The sequence below is a fragment of the Olea europaea genome, chromosome 11, assembly GCF_002742605.1.
Source record: "Olea europaea var. sylvestris chromosome 11, O_europaea_v1, whole genome shotgun sequence".
NCBI lineage: Eukaryota > Viridiplantae > Streptophyta > Magnoliopsida > Lamiales > Oleaceae > Olea > Olea europaea.
Genome location: NC_036247.1, coordinates 36,684,453 through 36,701,916, shown reverse-complemented (window position 1 = coordinate 36,701,916; position 17,464 = coordinate 36,684,453). Strand labels below are relative to the sequence as shown.

General features: G+C 31.9%; 1 protein-coding gene across 4 annotated transcripts; it reads left to right on the top strand.

The window, feature by feature from the left end:
• The first annotated feature begins 8,037 nt into the window (after positions 1–8,037).
• LOC111404264 (E3 ubiquitin-protein ligase RGLG2-like) lies at positions 8,038–14,006 on the top strand. 4 transcript variants are annotated; one of them, XM_023033079.1, is made up of 12 exons: positions 8,038–8,191; positions 8,961–9,246; positions 10,083–10,167; positions 10,246–10,386; positions 10,482–10,595; positions 10,686–10,783; positions 12,485–12,564; positions 12,645–12,750; positions 12,856–12,983; positions 13,098–13,266; positions 13,398–13,454; positions 13,625–14,006. In XM_023033079.1, the coding sequence occupies exons 2-12, from the start codon at positions 8,974–8,976 to the stop codon at positions 13,703–13,705; spliced, it is 1,332 nt and encodes a 443-aa protein (XP_022888847.1). In that variant the 5' UTR covers positions 8,038–8,191; positions 8,961–8,973; the 3' UTR covers positions 13,706–14,006. The 4 variants fall into 4 exon arrangements, with proteins under 4 accessions (XP_022888847.1, XP_022888845.1, XP_022888844.1 ...); XM_023033077.1 differs by having other exon boundaries at positions 8,045–8,299; XM_023033076.1 differs by having other exon boundaries at positions 8,045–8,849.
• Positions 14,007–17,464: the final 3,458 nt, after the last annotated feature.

The window sequence follows — 17,464 nt, the reverse complement described above, 5'->3', positions numbered from 1 at the left end:
TACAAAATCACAATGTTAAAATTAATTTCTACTTATCCAATGCAAAATCGATGTGTGTGTGCACGTGTGTGTGTGTGTATGTGTGTGAAAATTCATGTCAAGCACCATAAATTCATAAAGCGGTTCAAATCCTGGCCCTCAATAGTTAGATTTATCATTTTAACTCTCTTCCCAATGTGTGATCTAAGGTTGAATTTATATACTAATCATCACCCTCTCTAGTTTGATTAGGTCTTATTAATTGCAATTTAACATATCAATAAATAAGGATTCTCCTTATTTTTTATTGCTTCAACCTCCAAGAATCAATTAGGCTAATAATCCCTTGTTAAAAGTATAATTCTCTCAAAATAAGTGTTTGGAGGCTTAATCAAGGCATGAGACAATCTTTTTTTTTTTTTTTTTATAGATAGATTTCTTTTTCTTTTTTTCAAATATTATGTGGGGACTTCTCTCCATTAAGTTTTCTAAATGACCCCTACAGCGAGCTTTTAACCGATGACTCTCTCATGTTAGATGACTTTAGGACATCAGGTTCTAAATATCCTTGCAGACTTAATCACTCAAGTCATAAAGGTTACAAAGAGACGTTTCACAACGAGACACATTTTTCCTTTCCTTTTCTTTTTATTTTATTTTATTTTTTATGCAATGATTAGTGCAATGCCCCTTATTAAACATCCATTCTAAAAAAATCGACACCTAATTTAATATTTTCACATAATTTTTATCTTATTGACCTTATACAATTCTCACAAAATTTAGCACGCATAGAATCCATATTTATCTCAATGTCTCCCTACAACAGTTCAATCAACCTCAAATTTTTCCTAATTTAGTTTAAGGATGAATAATTTAGTGGTTGTTTAGATTTAGCATCTAAGATCCATTGTATTTTTCTTTTTCAACCTATTCAAATTTTGAATCAAATTATTCCTTCCTAATGCAAAACATAAATTTTGTACTAAAAAATATCAAGTTTTACATGAATAAGCATAAATCAACTTTAACACGCAATTTTTTTACAATTTATAGCTTAACACTTGGTTCCTAATATATTCATCATAGTAAATATATATTTGGAATTTGAACAAGCACACAAAACAATAAAAACTCATTGTTTTTCCACCCCCCAAACTTATAACAAACATTGTCCTCAATGTCTAAAAATAAAACAAGCAATATATAAAAATTAAAGTGATATGAAACCGCATACCAATGGAAACTACAAAACCGACAAAAGATTATCGAACCCAAGAAAGCCAAAATTAATCCAGATTTGTGGACTTGAACCAAGCAATCCCATAATACAAAGATGTGAAGGACCTCCTGATTACACAATTCGTTATTCGTACCCGGTGTTGAATGCCACTAGATGACTCTTGATAAGTCGAATTTTGCTCTGAGAAGAGCAATGGTTTGAAAGTAAGAATTTGTTGTTCTAATTATTTCTCTCAATAATGTCAAAGTTACATAATGAAAGAAAATGGGTCCTAATTATATGGAACCCCCCAAAACCTAATTAAAATGGAAATTTCGTTCATAAGATCACGAAAAAAATATCAATCAAGATAAATTTCTATGGAAACTAAGAAGTTGCTAAAATTTGAAAAATGCATCCCAAAATTTCAACCACGCGATCGCATGGTTATGAAGCTTGCAATAGCATGGAACATTGGTTTAGCCCCTCTCGAATCTCTGATGACCACTAGGCGACGGCACTAAGTCCAAACACTATGCGGTCGCATAGTGTCCCAATTTGACTCCAAATTCAGCTGCTTGAATGGTATTGGTCTATATGGTTTCGGCTCTCACTCCCAACACGAAATTTACCTCATTTCTTGCCACGATCACCGTCTCAGCAATTGTTGATTGCACAAGTAGTTCCATCGCTTGATTTCCCATTTTGCTCTCAAACGCGTCATTGGTCGACCTTCGATAATCAACGAGTCTTGCCCTGGGCTCGTCTCTTGGATCACATCATTAGAGCAAAGAATGTGACTAAATATTCCCCTAATATATATTTGAAGGTGGTAGATGGACTGGCATGAAAATTCTGGCTCACTTGCTCTATCTTTTCCCTTGTCTAGTATGTTCAAGTATCACGTTCCTTCTAAATAATTGAAAATTCAATCATAATATGAAACACTTTTTAATAATTTCAAATACAACCTAGAGGAAAAAAATGGGAATGAAGATACCCTATACTACTAAAAGCAATAAAAATTACTAAACTATTAAAAGCGATAAAATTTACTAATTCTATATTCTAAAAAGAAAAAATAAAAAAAAAAGAAAGAAAAATGGGTTGCCTTCCAGTAAGTGCTTATTATATCATTAGTTTGACTTTGTTATTTTGGATCATGAGATTTTGAAGAAAGCTTTTGATGCCTTGCTTAGTTTGCTTCATTTAACTTTGATCCACTTTTTGTTGATTCTCCAAATCTTAACCTTGTCTCTTTTAATGTGATATGACTTGTTCATTCCATCCAAATCGAAATCAACTATGTAGAGTTCTTCCTCATCGAGTTTAATCGCAAATTCAATTGTTGGACAATCGATAACATCGAATGAAGGGTTGTTAATTTCATCATCATTATTTGTCACTTCTTCGATTAGTTCCTTTGTAATTAATTTCTCGTCCTTTTTGTGCTCTTCTCCAATGATTGATATCTCTTTGGGTTGAATGACCGGTTCACAATCTAAATCTATGGGCAATGGCAATGCTTTCCTTTCAACCTTTTCAAGTGGATTATATCCCCAAATTTTAAATTCATTCCAAAATGCAAGATTTCCTGTTCATACTTTCTTTCATCTAACGTAGCAAGCTCATTATAATATTTTGCAAGTGCTTCCTCATTCAATAGGGGAGGACCAATTCCTTTAAGAATGATGTCATCCATCTGAATGTGTAGACACATATTTGCCCTTAGGCATCTAGCATTCATCAGAGTCAATTGCTAGCTTTCAACATCTTAAATTCTATTTAAACTGCAAAAGTTTGGACATAAAGGGATTAGTGCATGTATACAAGCATTGTCCAGTATAATGCATCACATCACAAAGCTCACAAATGATATCTTCTACAAGCATATCATCTTCATCCATGTCGATATTACTTGTGAAAATTTTTACTTCTTTGCCAATATCAGAATCCTGCATATATTGTTTAGTAGTACCTAAAAGCATTCCAATCATAATAGAGATCCAAGTAGGTAGCCAAAATTAACAAAACCAAAAATAAAATAACAAAAAAAATTCAAATCATATATAAACTAATAAACTCAAATTAAAACTTTATTCCTCGGTAAGGTGAGAAAAACTTGTTTGTGTGATACCCGCAAGCGTACGGAATCGTTGATAAGTAATAGACCACAGGGAATAATTCAATTCAAGTTTACTAGTTTCGTATGAAATTCGAATTATGTAAAACAAAATGGAGATTTTGATTTTATTTTTGCTAAATTATTCTAAGAAAGCAATAAAAGTTTGTTTTTTAGCAAATTATGGATGATTGTATTGTATTTCGACTCCATCTATTGCTACCTATTTCAATTCTTGATTTGTAATCTAATTCCGTTCACACGTTTTTTACAATCGATAAAACTATCATATATAATTTTCTTTTTGAAGACCAATTAAATCTGTCCTAACCACGACCCGAATCTATTCCTTGCCGAAATTCGAATGATTAGAATGCATTAAAGTTTAAATTATCAATATGATTGCATATGTGATAAATGTTATTCCTAACATATATTACACATATATTAATTTTGTCGTGTTCTAAACTTATTGTGAGTCTCCTAATACTACAACAAGCAACTAATTATTTGATTGATAGCCAATCAATTAAATAATACAATAGGTGTGCAAAATTAATTATAAAACATAAGAATTAAACTAAACTACTTATCTTGAATTAAAAATAAATAACAAGTAGGGTTCATTTTCATCCAATACAAAAGTGGATCTAGCCTAGCATATTAATATATAAATTACAAGAAAAATAGAAAAATATCACCCGGATCATGAAAGAATAGAAAAAATGTTGATCTTCAAGTTTAAAGTTGAATTCTTCAAAATCTTGATGTAATTGGACTTCAATTCCTTGCTATGACTTGATCTCCTCTCTCAAAATATAGTAATTGATCATTTACTCTTGATGAATTTGATTAAACTATTATGTATAAAAAGGCAATATAAGGTTTTCTCATTGCTGCTCATGTCTTGTATTTATGTGATGAAATTAGGTTAAAATTCACGTCCAAATTGCCTTCTAAAAGAGTTTTAATCAAATAAGAAAAGTTGCCTTCGCGCGAGCATGATTTTGTCTCTACACAACCTTTAGTATTTTGGTCATAATTTTCTCTTCCGATATCCAATTGAGGTTATTCAAATTGTGTTGGAAAGTTAATTCAAAGAGCCACAATTCTTTTATAACTACAAATTTTCTCATTCAAACATTTTCTATCCAAAAAATGGGTCTCAGGTTGACCAAAAATCTGAAAGATATCTTATATGATTGGAAGTCAATTTATGATAACATTAAGATTATATCCCATTCTTTTTTTACTTCAATTTGCATTTAATTGACTCCTGTCAATCTTCAAAGTATCTTTTGTGGTTCAAATCAATCATTGGATATTTACACTTTGGCCCCCATACTTTTCTTTCATTTTTGCTCATTTTTCGTTCCTTTCTTCCAATTCTACTAATTTACATTGCGTTCAACCTAAAAAATATAAATAACATATAATTAAGCTATAACTTATTCCAGTCATTAACAAAAACTCCAATTTACTGACTTGGATAAGTGTACAAAATACACTTATCATTTTCAAAAATGTAGACTTTTGAAAAATGTTTTCAACTAGTTTTTCAAGGTAGGTGATATTTTTATGATCTAAGTTCAAATATCAATTTAAAAATCAATCTTACCTTTGATCAACACTTTTTATGCAAGTGATTATCAAAATAGTTTTTAGTGCACAAATTCGTTTTAGAGCTTTAATCATTCATTGTTAAAGGTTAAAGTATTAGTACATTTATATTTGAACAAAAATGTCTAGTCTATGATCTTCTTTTGAAGTTTGACTTTTAACCTCTAGTCTTGAAGGATTTAAATTAAATGCTTGATTTCAATCTTGATCTTAATTATGAGACCGATTTGCTATACGATAACCTTGATTATGATCTTTTGGCAAAGATTAACTAATTTATCATTGAATGCTTTGAAAACTATAGTAATTTAGACTCAATTATTAGAAAAATACGATTGACTTGTTTGCTATGATCAAAATAATGAGATTAAAGTTAACCGTAGATTAACATAACATTCATATATATGTTAAACTAACCATGTGGCTTTTTTTCAACTGTATATTTATTAAAAGCACCATATAAATTTTGGTCTAATGCCTCCAATATTTTAGAGCCAGTCCGTCGATATCCAACTAACCATGGTAAGTGTATCTATAAGTATGTAGTTTATGCATAAGCATAAAAGACTAGGAATTGCATAGCAAGAAAAAAGAAAAGAAAAGAAAGGGAATAGGAATTTGCGTGTTATTATTGATTATTGACCAAGTTGGAGATGTATTATCATTAAAGTTTTGATTAGCGGACGTAGCTTTATTAATTCACACGCAATCCAATGACTTCGACCCTAATCAATTAAATCCCATGGTCATTGTTAACAAAAATGATGTTTTGAATATTAAATTTTTTTTATTATAATGTGCGGTTAAAAAGTAAGGGAAAATTCTAGGTTTACATGCAAATATTTTATTATGTAAATATGTGGTTGAAAATAAGTATGAAATTAAAAAAATAAAAATAAAAATTGTTTTAAAGGGAGACGAATAGGGTCTAAGATGACAATACACTAAAAATATAACTTGGAATAGAAAGCCAACAAGAGATAATGGAAATATAGTAAAAATTGACTTGTATACTATTCGTAGGGTTGCCTACATCAATTGTCACCAAAATTTACTATGGGACTTTAACTCGTTTCATTTAATTCATCGAATTTTAAAACGCGTTGCAGTTATACTAGTGTATTAGTTGACCATCTTAACAAAAAAATAAAATAAAATAAGGAAGAAGAAGAAGAAAGAAAGAAAGAAAGAAAATCTTATGCGATATTAACGTTTGTTAATGCACTTATGTAACACGTCATGTTAAATTGGATTTATTACTTCAATTGTCGTCGAGCTTGAAACTCGTTATCATTTATATCATTGAAGTTTGATCGTTTTTATTTACCTAACTGAATTTTACAACTTGTTTTCATTATACCACCACATTAGTCTACTAATCATAAGAGATCACTGCATGGTATGAATTTCGACCGCTTGTCGTGTGCTTATACTTTACATATTTATCATTTTAGGTTTGCTAGCAATGTGTAGGGATGTCAACGAGTCGAGTCGAAACTCAAGGCTCGAGTAAAATGAAACAGGCTTTTTTCAAGCCCGAGCCGAGCAAAAGCTCGACCATAAAAAAAGGCTCGACCCGAGCTTTTGGCTCGAGCCGAGCTGGCTCAGTTTTCTCTCTATTTTTTTATTTATTTATATTTTTATATAAACAATGGCTCAGCTGCCTTTCTTAAGGCAACAGTCAGCTGCCTTAAATAAGGCAACTGGCCTGCTGCCTTGTTTAAATAAGGCAGCAAGCACTGTCTTAAAATAAGGCAACTGCCTTTTTTTTTTTTAAGGCCCGAGCCCGAGTCGACGAGCCACACGGGCCGGCTCTGGCGAAGCCCAGAACTTCAAAATGGGGCTCGACTCGAGCTTTGGCCTCAGTGGAACTGAGCCGGCTCGGGCTTTTTCGAGCTAAGTCACGGGCGACCCGAGCCGACGAGCCTAATTAACATCCCTAGCAATGTGTGTGTGTATTTTTTTTTAAATAATTCTTTAAATTGTCCATTACCTTTTTTATTTAGAACAATAAAATTTAAAACAAAACGTTTTAGCGAATCTCATATGATTATAATAAATTGTTTTAGTGATTATAAATGGCAATAGTATAATGTGTTTAGGAATAAAAGAAACGTCAAGCAAACAAACCCTAGATGAATAAATGCATAAAGCTATAAAGTATAAGAAAATGAGAAATGGTCAAAATCCATATTATAGTGGTCTTTCATGGTCGATCGACTAATGTGGTAGTGCATTTGAAACTAATTCTAAAGCTAGTAAGATAAATGAAATAATGATAACTAATATAGTTTAACCGAAATCATGAGATGAATTACACCAACAAATTAATCGAATGTAAATGTAAATATACGATGTGGGATTTTGTATTAAAAATTAAAAAAGATGAAAAAAACCAATAATTTTAAACTTCTTTTTTGATAAATAATTGCAAAATGTTTTCGAATTATGCAGAGTTGAAACTTGAGAGGTAGTAGGTGTAATTAACTAATATTTTTATCTCGGATCATGACTCGATTTTCTCTTAGCCTATGTTTGACCTCTGTTTTTTTTTTTTTTTTCAGAACTTACATTTAAAAAAATAATAATAATAAATAACACATTTTCAATCCTGCATCCTTCCATAAATAATTTTACACATATATAGCAAATCATTCACTATTTTATAATCATACATTATCCAAAAAAAATTACTATTTTAAAATTTATTTTTCTAAAAACATGTGGCGCAAACATGACCTTCCCCAACAAACCCTCATAATTGAAAGGTCACTTCCCAATCACTCAAAAAGTCAAGAAACTTCCACGCATCTACAAAATAACATTTCTTGTTTTTGCCCTTTTCCGCCTGAGCGTTTTTTTTTTTTTTTTCAGAACTTACATTTAAAAAAATAATAATAATAAATAACACATTTTCAATCCTGCATCCTTCCATAAACAATTTTACACATATATAGCAAATCATTCACTATTTTATAATCATACATTATCCAAAAAAAATTACTATTTTAAAATTTATTTTTCTAAAAACATGTGGCGCAAACATGACCGTCCCCAACAAACCCTCATAATTGAAAGGTCACTTCCCAATCACTCAAAAAGTCAAGAAACTTCCACGCATCTACAAAATAACATTTCTTGTTTTTGTCCTTTTCCGCCTGAGTATGGCTTCTGTAATCAATTCTGAATCTACATTGAATTGCTGAAACGAAATGCTGCCGCTAATCTGTTTGCCGGCGCCCAGATTAGTACTCTTTTTCTCATGCTCATCTATACAAAATCATTTTGGGTGTATGCGAGATGAATTTGGGGAACGTAACAAATGCGGTTAAAATTTTATAGTTTTTTGGGTTAAGGTTGTATTTCTGTTTTTGCATAAACTATAGGTTATCTATCAATTTACGTTTCTTCCCTTTTGGGTGTTTTCTGAACCTAGTTTCTCTTCAATTTCTGTGGGTTTATAATTTTAATTTCAGTTGACGTGCCTTAGCTTCCATCTGTAAATAACTGAGGATTTAGTCCATTTCAGCAAATTGGAGTTATTGAAGTTGTAATAACCCTGTATGTATCTGGAAGCTTATAAACGTCGGTAAGAGTATGGAAGTCGGCGCAACGTATACGAAGTCTCCTCTGCCGCCTTCTCATTATCTGGCTGTTTAAATTCACATTTCGTTGAATTTTCTCGAGTTTCACGATAGATATAACTACATGAAAATTTTTCCACTTCTATATTAGAAATAAAGCATTTACAATCTCCCCAATTTGGTATTTTTATTATTTTGGCCTGCAAGAACTTGGATTTATTACACGATTCTTGTGAAATTGGTTTGAGGGTTTGTTTGATTCTCTACCTTTTGATCTGTTGATTTGTAGTTGGAATCAGGTTGTGTGTGTTGCATTTTTGGGGTAATTGATTCTTAAGAGCTTTTTGGATTCCCTGGTTTTTGTTAGATATTCTGGTAATTGATTTTGACAGTTTCTTTGATTCTCGGATTAAGAATTTTGACTTTTTTGTAGGTAAATTGAATTGATGGGAAATAAAAGTTCAAGTCCTAGGGATGGGGCAAGTTGGAGGCAATCTTCATCATTCTCATCCAGTTCCTCAAACTCGTGGCAACACGAACATCCTCAATCAACATATTCACAATACACTCAGAATTATCCTGTGCAGCATCCTTATCCAGCACCTAATCAGTACTATGCTCCTGAAAATTATGGGGCTCCATCCCAATCACATGCTCCACAAAAGAAGCTAGACAGGAGGTATTCGAGGATTGCAGACAATTATAATTCATTAGAGGAGGTTTGTATATGGCAACATATCTAAGTTATGCCTCTGAAAACCAGAATTGGCAATTTCATGATATCATCTTGTGGATGTCAAAGCCTGTATTTGTATTATATGTGCGAAATCTTTATCCTCTTAACGAAGAACAAAGGCACAATTTCTCATTAGTTATTTCATGACCAACCGGTTCACAATTAGGTGCATGATTTTCATCCTATAGATCATTTCTTGGGGGAACGTGTGCACAGCTGGCTATTATTTTATCAAGAATACTTTCTGGCATGCTGGTTAACTCTACGGTGTAGATATAGTAGGGCTCAGATGCTTGTTAATTTCTCACGGGCTGTTTAGGCTTGCATTTAATTGGTTTTTGCTAATTAGTGTCAGCTGGAGAAACTAAAATACATGTCAATACAAAGTAATTGCTCCTTTAAGTTCCCGTGCGTGTTGGTTGATCTTCTCTCTTTCCAATGGATCATCGGCAATAACTAAAGGAAAAATGTGTGCAAGTACTTTACATATGCATGCACAATCAACATTGAACTTTTAACACATACCAAGTCCTTTGCCAATTTCATAAGTAAGTTATTTGGTCGTGACTATGCAATGGAAAATATTTCATGGGATGAAAACTAATATGATAGAAACTCATATAAATAAGAACTAGATTTCTCATTATATGCTGGGTTTGCTTGTCATGACTTTGCATTAACATGCATGGTCTTTTGATATTTACTGCATTATTTTCCGATCTTTCTAAATTTTCATTTATGATTTGAATTTTTTTTAAGTCTCTTTAACGTTTAAGCTTTCACAATATATTGAAAAAAAAAGAGAACTATTTTCTTTAGGTGACTGAAGCTCTTTCACGTGCTGGCCTTGAGTCTTCCAACCTCATTGTTGGTATTGATTTCACCAAGAGCAATGAATGGACAGGTTCATCATTTTTTTTTATTTAGATAGCTATTAAGTATAACATTATGTGATGTACACTGAAACTTGAATCCATTTTAGGCAAGAGATCATATAATGGTCGAAGCTTACATCATATTGGAAGTGGTTTAAATCCCTATGAACAAGCTATATCCATTATCGGGAAAACCTTGGCGGCTTTTGATGAGGATAACTTGATCCCCTGTTTCGGATTTGGAGATGGTATCACACCATAAAATTGTAATTTTGTTTCTCAAATTCTGGATGGCTTACTCAAGTTATAAAACTTAAATCTTTCTTCCTATATATTTTGATAGCATCAACCCATGATCAAGATGTATTCAGTTTCTACCCGGACGAGAGATTTTGCAACGGATTTGAAGATGTGTTAAGTCGCTACAGGCAGATTGTTCCTAATCTAAAATTGGCAGGTTGACAAACTAAGTAGTCTATTGTGTCAAGTTTAATATTTGAATGCTAATTGGAATATCTAGCTCATTCTCTCTTTCACTTTGCTGCAGGACCTACATCATTTGCACCTATAATTGAAATGGCCATGACTATTGTTGAGCAGAGTGGAGGCCAGTACCATGTTTTGCTAATTATTGCTGATGGACAGGTATTTTTTTTTTTATTTTTTCCTTTTCTTGGACTTTAGGAGAATGAGAAGGTAAAGTATCCGTCATTTGGAGCTGTGATGCTCAGATTCGGGTATGGGTATCAGATACGGGTACGTATCTAAGTGTCCGATCATAATTGAAATGGCCATGACTATTGTTGAGCAGAGTGGAGGCCAGTACCATGTTTTGCTAATTATTGCTGATGGACAGGTATTTGTTTTTTTTATTTTTTCCTTTTCTTGGACTTTAGGAGAATGAGAAGGTAAAGTATCCGTCATTTGGAGCTGTGATGCTCAGATTCGGGTATGGGTATCAGATATGGGTACGTATCTAAGTGTCCGATATTTTATTTTCTAAAATGTAGGATACAAGGTCATAACTAAAAGGAGCCTAAATTTTAGACACGGGTACGTGGGTATTTCTTTCAAGCTTCATTTTTTTTAACTAACTCAAGATGTTGTTTTGAATAAACCAAAATCAATTATTTACGAAGATAGAAATGAATATTGAAGAAGGGGCTAAATCAAATAAAATAAAATTTTGAGGTTTAATTTTTAATTATTGAAAGTTAATTATTAAATGTTATATAAAATAGAAAACAAGGGACTCGTTTGCAATTTGGACTTTGTGGAACACTAAGTAGCACTATATGAAATCCATTTTTATTTTATACAAACAAAATCCTAGCCGTTGATACAGAGAGAGAAGGGAAAAAAAGAAAAGAAAGGGGAAAGGAAGAAGAAAGAAAGGAAAGTCTAGCGTCGTGACCTTTCTACACCCTCTCGGAGGCGGCGCTAGGTTTATAGAGAGTAGAAACGAAATGGAAAAGAAAAAGAAAAAGAAAGAAAAAGCAAAAATGGAGAAGTGTTCGATTGAAACTTGGAGGATTCGACATATATTCCATACTCATACTCATATCTTGTCGTATTCGATACGGGTACTCTGATTATTTCGAAGAGTCCGAGCATCAGAGATTCGGAGTAACATTGTAACGAATGTTGTGAGAGTTTTTGTCAGGAGTCGGGAGAGATATCAGTATCTTTCACAAGACATTTGTAGGATGGATTCTATGGTGATGAAAACTTTTCTTAATTTTTTGACTTATTGATCTGAACTTATTTTATGGGGATGCATAACAGCACAGGCCGTAACTACGTTTTCCGTTGATTGATGCTATGTATCGCGCGTTTCTTATATTTCTTTATTTATTAATTAATGTGACTGGATTGGCTCAAGGATGGAACTGCACAGTTTGCCTTGTACATGAGAAGTCAGATTCTTCTGTATGCCTGAAGAGGTCTAATAGTCAGCGAACAAAGCAATAACTTGCTTGGGCATTGGCTTGTTCACTTTGTGTTTGTCATTCAATGTTATACCTCATCATTGATATCAGCAAGAATACAAAATTCCAATATCCAGCAATGCAAATATGTAAATATCAGGACTTCAAATATTACCTTCTTCTGTTAGTTTACCTTTCGAATTTGTGTTTCACTTTGCTCATAAAATCAACTTACAAAAATGGTGGATAATTTTGACTTGGAAGTGAATATTTTGGCACTCAACATTCCACGTGGCTAAAATAGTTGTCTTGTCTTACAATACTAAAACCTTTTCCATCCTTTTTTTATCTTGTGTGTGTGGGTGTTTGTAGATCGAGTCAATAATGAAACATTTTATAAGTTTGATTATCATTGTAGGTAACCAGAAGTGTTGATACTGGAAGCGGTCAGTTAAGTCCACAGGAGCGGCAAACTGTTCAGGCAATCGTCGAAGCCAGGTAAATATATGTAATTTTTCTTTTAACAAGTCTTACAACTTGTCATAGTCTTTTATACCTTGCTTTTGCAACTTTTGCAGCAAGTTTCCATTGTCTATTATTTTGGTTGGGGTTGGAGATGGCCCCTGGGATATGATGAAGGAATTTGATGATAATATTCCTGCTCGTGACTTCGATAATTTCCAGGTCAGATTTAGTGGCTTGCTTTCTATTATATGTTATAATGACGGGGGACATTTATTCAATCTATGTGTGTGCGCTTAGCTGATGGGAGATCTTTCTTTATTGCAGTTTGTAAATTTTACAGAGATTATGTCCAAAAATGTGCAACAGTCTCGAAGAGAAACAGAATTTGCTCTTTCGGCATTGATGGAAATTCCATCCCAATACAAAGCAACAATGGAGCTTAATTTGTTGGGGTAATCTTTGTATCATGTTGTTCTCCCTCTCCTGTGTGTTTGAGCAAAAGCCCATGTGTGGGGGCATGTTTACGCACTCTATTACCGTGCTAAATACATTGTTTGCTTATATAGTGGAAGGAAAGGAAATGCTCCCGAGAGGGTTGCGCTTCCACCTCCTGTGTATGGTGCAGCATCAGGCCACAGTTCGAAATTCTCAAATGAAACTAGTTTTCAACATAGCTCGAGTTCATATTATGACCACAAAAGTTCTGCTGCTCCGAGCTCTACTTATGACAATCAGGTAATGCTGTATTCCAAATCCGAGATTTATTTAACTATCTCGGCACTTGTGTTTGTTACCATTGAGGTTCTAGTTCTACAAGTTTTACTTTTTAATGGTGAACACGAGTAAATTTTGTTTGCATTTGGCAGATTTGTCCCATTTGCCTTAGTAACCCAAAGGACATGGCATTCGGTTGTGGGCATCAGGTAATTCCATTTCTATAGTGAATCAACACATATGGCATGCTTGGTAGGGAGTGGTGGACACCGTTAAAGAAGCTAAAATCTTGTACTTTGCGTGTAACAAACATAAATCTAGTATTTTGTGGAGATTTATGAAGTGGAAGATATTTACAGTTTAACATTTGATTTTTCAGACGTGTTGCGACTGTGGACAAGACCTTCAGGTTTGTCCAATTTGCCGAAGTCCAATCGAAACCAGAATAAAGCTCTACTAAGTATCTTATTATGTACAGAGCTCGATCTCATTTCCGTTACCAAATTTGTTACAATGTAAAAAAGCAGTAGTAGCTTCAGTGGATGCAGCCTGCTTAGTTTATGGTGATCACCATATGTACATTATGATGGTCATTCATTGTTTTTGGTTTTTTAATTTTTGGGCTGTTGCCAGAAAGGTTAACATTATTCAAAAATTGAATGTTATCCTGTTTGTTTTTTCCAATGGTTTGTTGATTGCAGTTGAGGATTGAGGGTTTTACCTGTTGATGTTCTTTTTGTGTTGAAACAAGATTCGTTGTATTGTATTGTATATGGACATGTAGGGAATATTATTCTGATTGAGACTTAGCCTTTGTTTGAGCCTCATTTTGGAGGAAAAATGCATTTTTGAATATTTTATTGATGGAAAATGTATGGTTAAAAAATAAAAAATAAAATTTGAATTTGCGTGTAATATTGTTTTATTGGAAAATATGCGTTTGAAATGATGTCAAAATAGTGCTTAAAAATGCTGTTTTTTTCTTTTTTCAAAGAATGGGACTCAAACAAGGGTTTAATTTTCTCCCCCTCTGTACTTCAACAAATGATCGAATTCTATTGTTTATTAGGATATCGTCACTTTCCTCTCCCCTTCTCGATGAGGAGAAGCGCTTATCTTAATGTATTTAGTATTTTTTTACTTATAAGTAAATTTTACAACTATGAGCATATTTGGTAGAGATTTTAATCCAATTGAAATTAATTTTTTGACCTTTATTTCATCATTTCAATCGTCATTTTTGAATTTTTATTTAAGAGGTAGAATCCATTTTATTTCTAACGATCAAAAAATCAATTAACAAAATTCCTATCAAGCAAACACAATAAATTAATTTTGTAATTTACAATTATATTTTATATATAATGAGATTTTTTATTTATTGTAGCTTTTTTAATTGTATATAAGTGATTTTTATCTTATTAGTAGTATTTTTACTTAATCAATAAATTTTTACATGAAGATTTTTATCTTATAAATAATTTTTTACTTCAAGTAATTTTTTTTCCCTTATAAATAATTCTTTTAGGTAATATATTTTTATTTACAAGTTAGTTTTAAATAAAATATATTGGTTGGAAATAATTATTTTATTTAAAAATATGTGATTGAAATGACGTTAAAATATTGTTTAAAAATGCATTTTTTTTTTATTTTCTGGGTAAATTAGGCCTAATACCCCCTTAAACTAACTAAATTGAATAATACTCTTTTAAAACTAATTAAATCATTCAACCCATAGTTAATATGTCCTAGACCTATAATCCATCTTCCTCTCCTTTGTTTTCATTTTCACCCTCGTCTCCATAGTTACATTCGGATCCAACCACAAGCAATAGCTGATCTTCCAAATACCTATGCAACAATTCCACCTTAGTTCTTGTATCTCCACAGCAAACTCCCTCCTCTTCTGCAGCTATCGCTAACATCAGAGGTGACGTATGCAGAAACATATTTCCAAACAGCAAATAAAGAGGCCCATTGCACAGAGCAAAGGGAGAGAAAGTGGTTGCAGAGAATTAAAAATGAATATCTCCTACCACAATAAATCGAAGAAGTGAAGAGCATTGTGATGAATGAAATAAATGTTGAAATTGAGTGGTAGGAATTCCAATACCCCTTTTCTTCAGATCTACAAACGCTGACTTGAAGCAGTATGAAGGAAAACGAACAAAGGAGGACAGTGTTAAATTTATTCAAAAAAATCAAAATTAGTCTGTTTACATTGGGTTTTGGTCGGTTGGGTGTGCAGTGATTAATTGGAGCAGCCAACAAATCTACTTTGCCTTGGGGAAGATAGTGGGATTTGCAAAAATTTTGAGTTGGTGAAGTTGGAGTTGATTTTGAAGCTTCAATTTGTATACTGTATGCTTTGTTGTGAGTTCAATTTGCATGTTGACCTTTGAAGAATGCCTGCCGAGTGGAAAAAGAATAGCGAAGTTTATGACCCGTTTTTTCACTTTACTCATAAGGCATATGTAGGTAAATTTGAGAAATAATGATGAAGTTAGTGAATTGACGAATTCATTTTTAACAAGAGTGAAATAATCGAATTTTACTTGTGGGAAATATAAATTGGAGGCATTGAGTTTGGGAATTCCTATCGTGGCAATGGCGCAATGCTTCAATTGACTAATAAAAGCACAAATGCAAAGTTTATTTTTTGTCACTTTTTTGGAATTGTGTCACTTTTTTTGTTACATTTATGAGTTTGTCACCTTTCTTTATTTTGTTACTTTTTGAATATTTGTCACTTTTTTTAATTTTTTTAGTATTTGTCACTTTTTGTAATTTTCGTTACTTTTTTTAGTGTTTGTCACTTTTTTCAATCACCTTCTTGATTTTTATTAGCTTTTTTAGTGGTAAACATCAATTTTTAATAAAAGTGATAATTGTATGTCATTTTTTAATAAAAAAATTGACATTGTATTACTTTCTAATATCACAAATTATTTTTTATTTCCAAAAAACTTTTCATACGATTTTTAAAAAGAACCCTAATTTTAAAGATATTTTTGTAAGTTACCCTAATTTTCTCCCCCTCTGTACTTCAGCAAATAATCGAATTCTATTGTTTATTAAGATATCGTAACTTTACTCTCCCCTTGTCGATGAGGAGAAGTGTTTATCTTCCTTATTGCATTTAGTATTTTTCTTTTTTACTTGTAAGTAAATTTCACAATTATAAATTAATTGTGTACTTTAAAATTATTTTTTATATATAAATGAATTTTTTCATTTATAGTAGCTTTTTTAGGAGTATATTAGTGATTTTTATCTTATTAGTAGTATTTTTACTTAATAAATAAATTTTTACAGGAATGTGATTTTTATCTTATAAATAATTTTTTTACTTTAAGTAATTTTTTTGCTTATTAATAATTCTTTTAGGTAATATTTTTTTATTTACAAGTTAATTATAAATTAGATATATTGGTTGGAAATAATTATTTTATAAATTGTAAAATTAAAATAGAATATGAGAAACAGTCAACATCTATCGACTTTGTTGGTTCAGAGAAATAATCAAAATTATACTACACAGATTTTGGAGTGATTTTTAAATCAATTGAAACCAATGTCTCAAAAGCATGCAAACACTGATTTTTCCAACTTCTCATGAACAATGTGCATGGTCAACACAATTAATAAATCTATAATTTTTTATTAGATACTCTACATTTTCTAAACTTCAAAATTTGAAATTCTCTTCGTGTAATTATATTTTTATTAATTAATGAAAATGACATTAAAATAAAGATAATAGTACGAATAGATAAAATTATATCAGAAGAACAGCCTACCATTAAGTTTACCCCACTATAAGTTTTTGTATTGTTTTACCATCCAAGCGACTTTTAACTCAGAATATGTTGAAATTGCAATACATAGATGGGTAAAATTGATTTCTTTTCTTAATTTACTTTTATTTCATGTTTTTGATTCTACGCTACCCTCATCGTCAATTCTGTTGTTAGAACAAAGGCTCTTGTTTTTGGATATACTACCACTGCCACCACTGCCACCACGATGTTTGGTAGAGATTAAAATTTTTTAAATAAATTGTGATGGAAGTTTTTGAAAAGTTGTGAAACCCATGAAAGATGTGATTAATATTAATTGGTTGACTTTGACTTAAATTAAAATATGATTTTAATCCGAATCAAATAGGCGAATAGGGACGTATCCTCTTTAGACATGAATCCAATCACAGGGCAGC

Bases quoted from the DNA above. Each gene is read 5' to 3' on its own strand.
- LOC111404264 (XM_023033079.1), top strand. From the start codon at position 8,974: ATGGGAAATAAAAGTTCAAGTCCTAGGGATGGGGCAAGTTGGAGGCAA. The intron at 10,168-10,245 runs GTTCATCATTTT...AATCCATTTTAG, and splicing joins CAAGAGCAATGAATGGACAG to GCAAGAGATCATATAATGGT. The intron at 12,984-13,097 runs GTAATCTTTGTA...TTGCTTATATAG, and splicing joins ATGGAGCTTAATTTGTTGGG to TGGAAGGAAAGGAAATGCTC.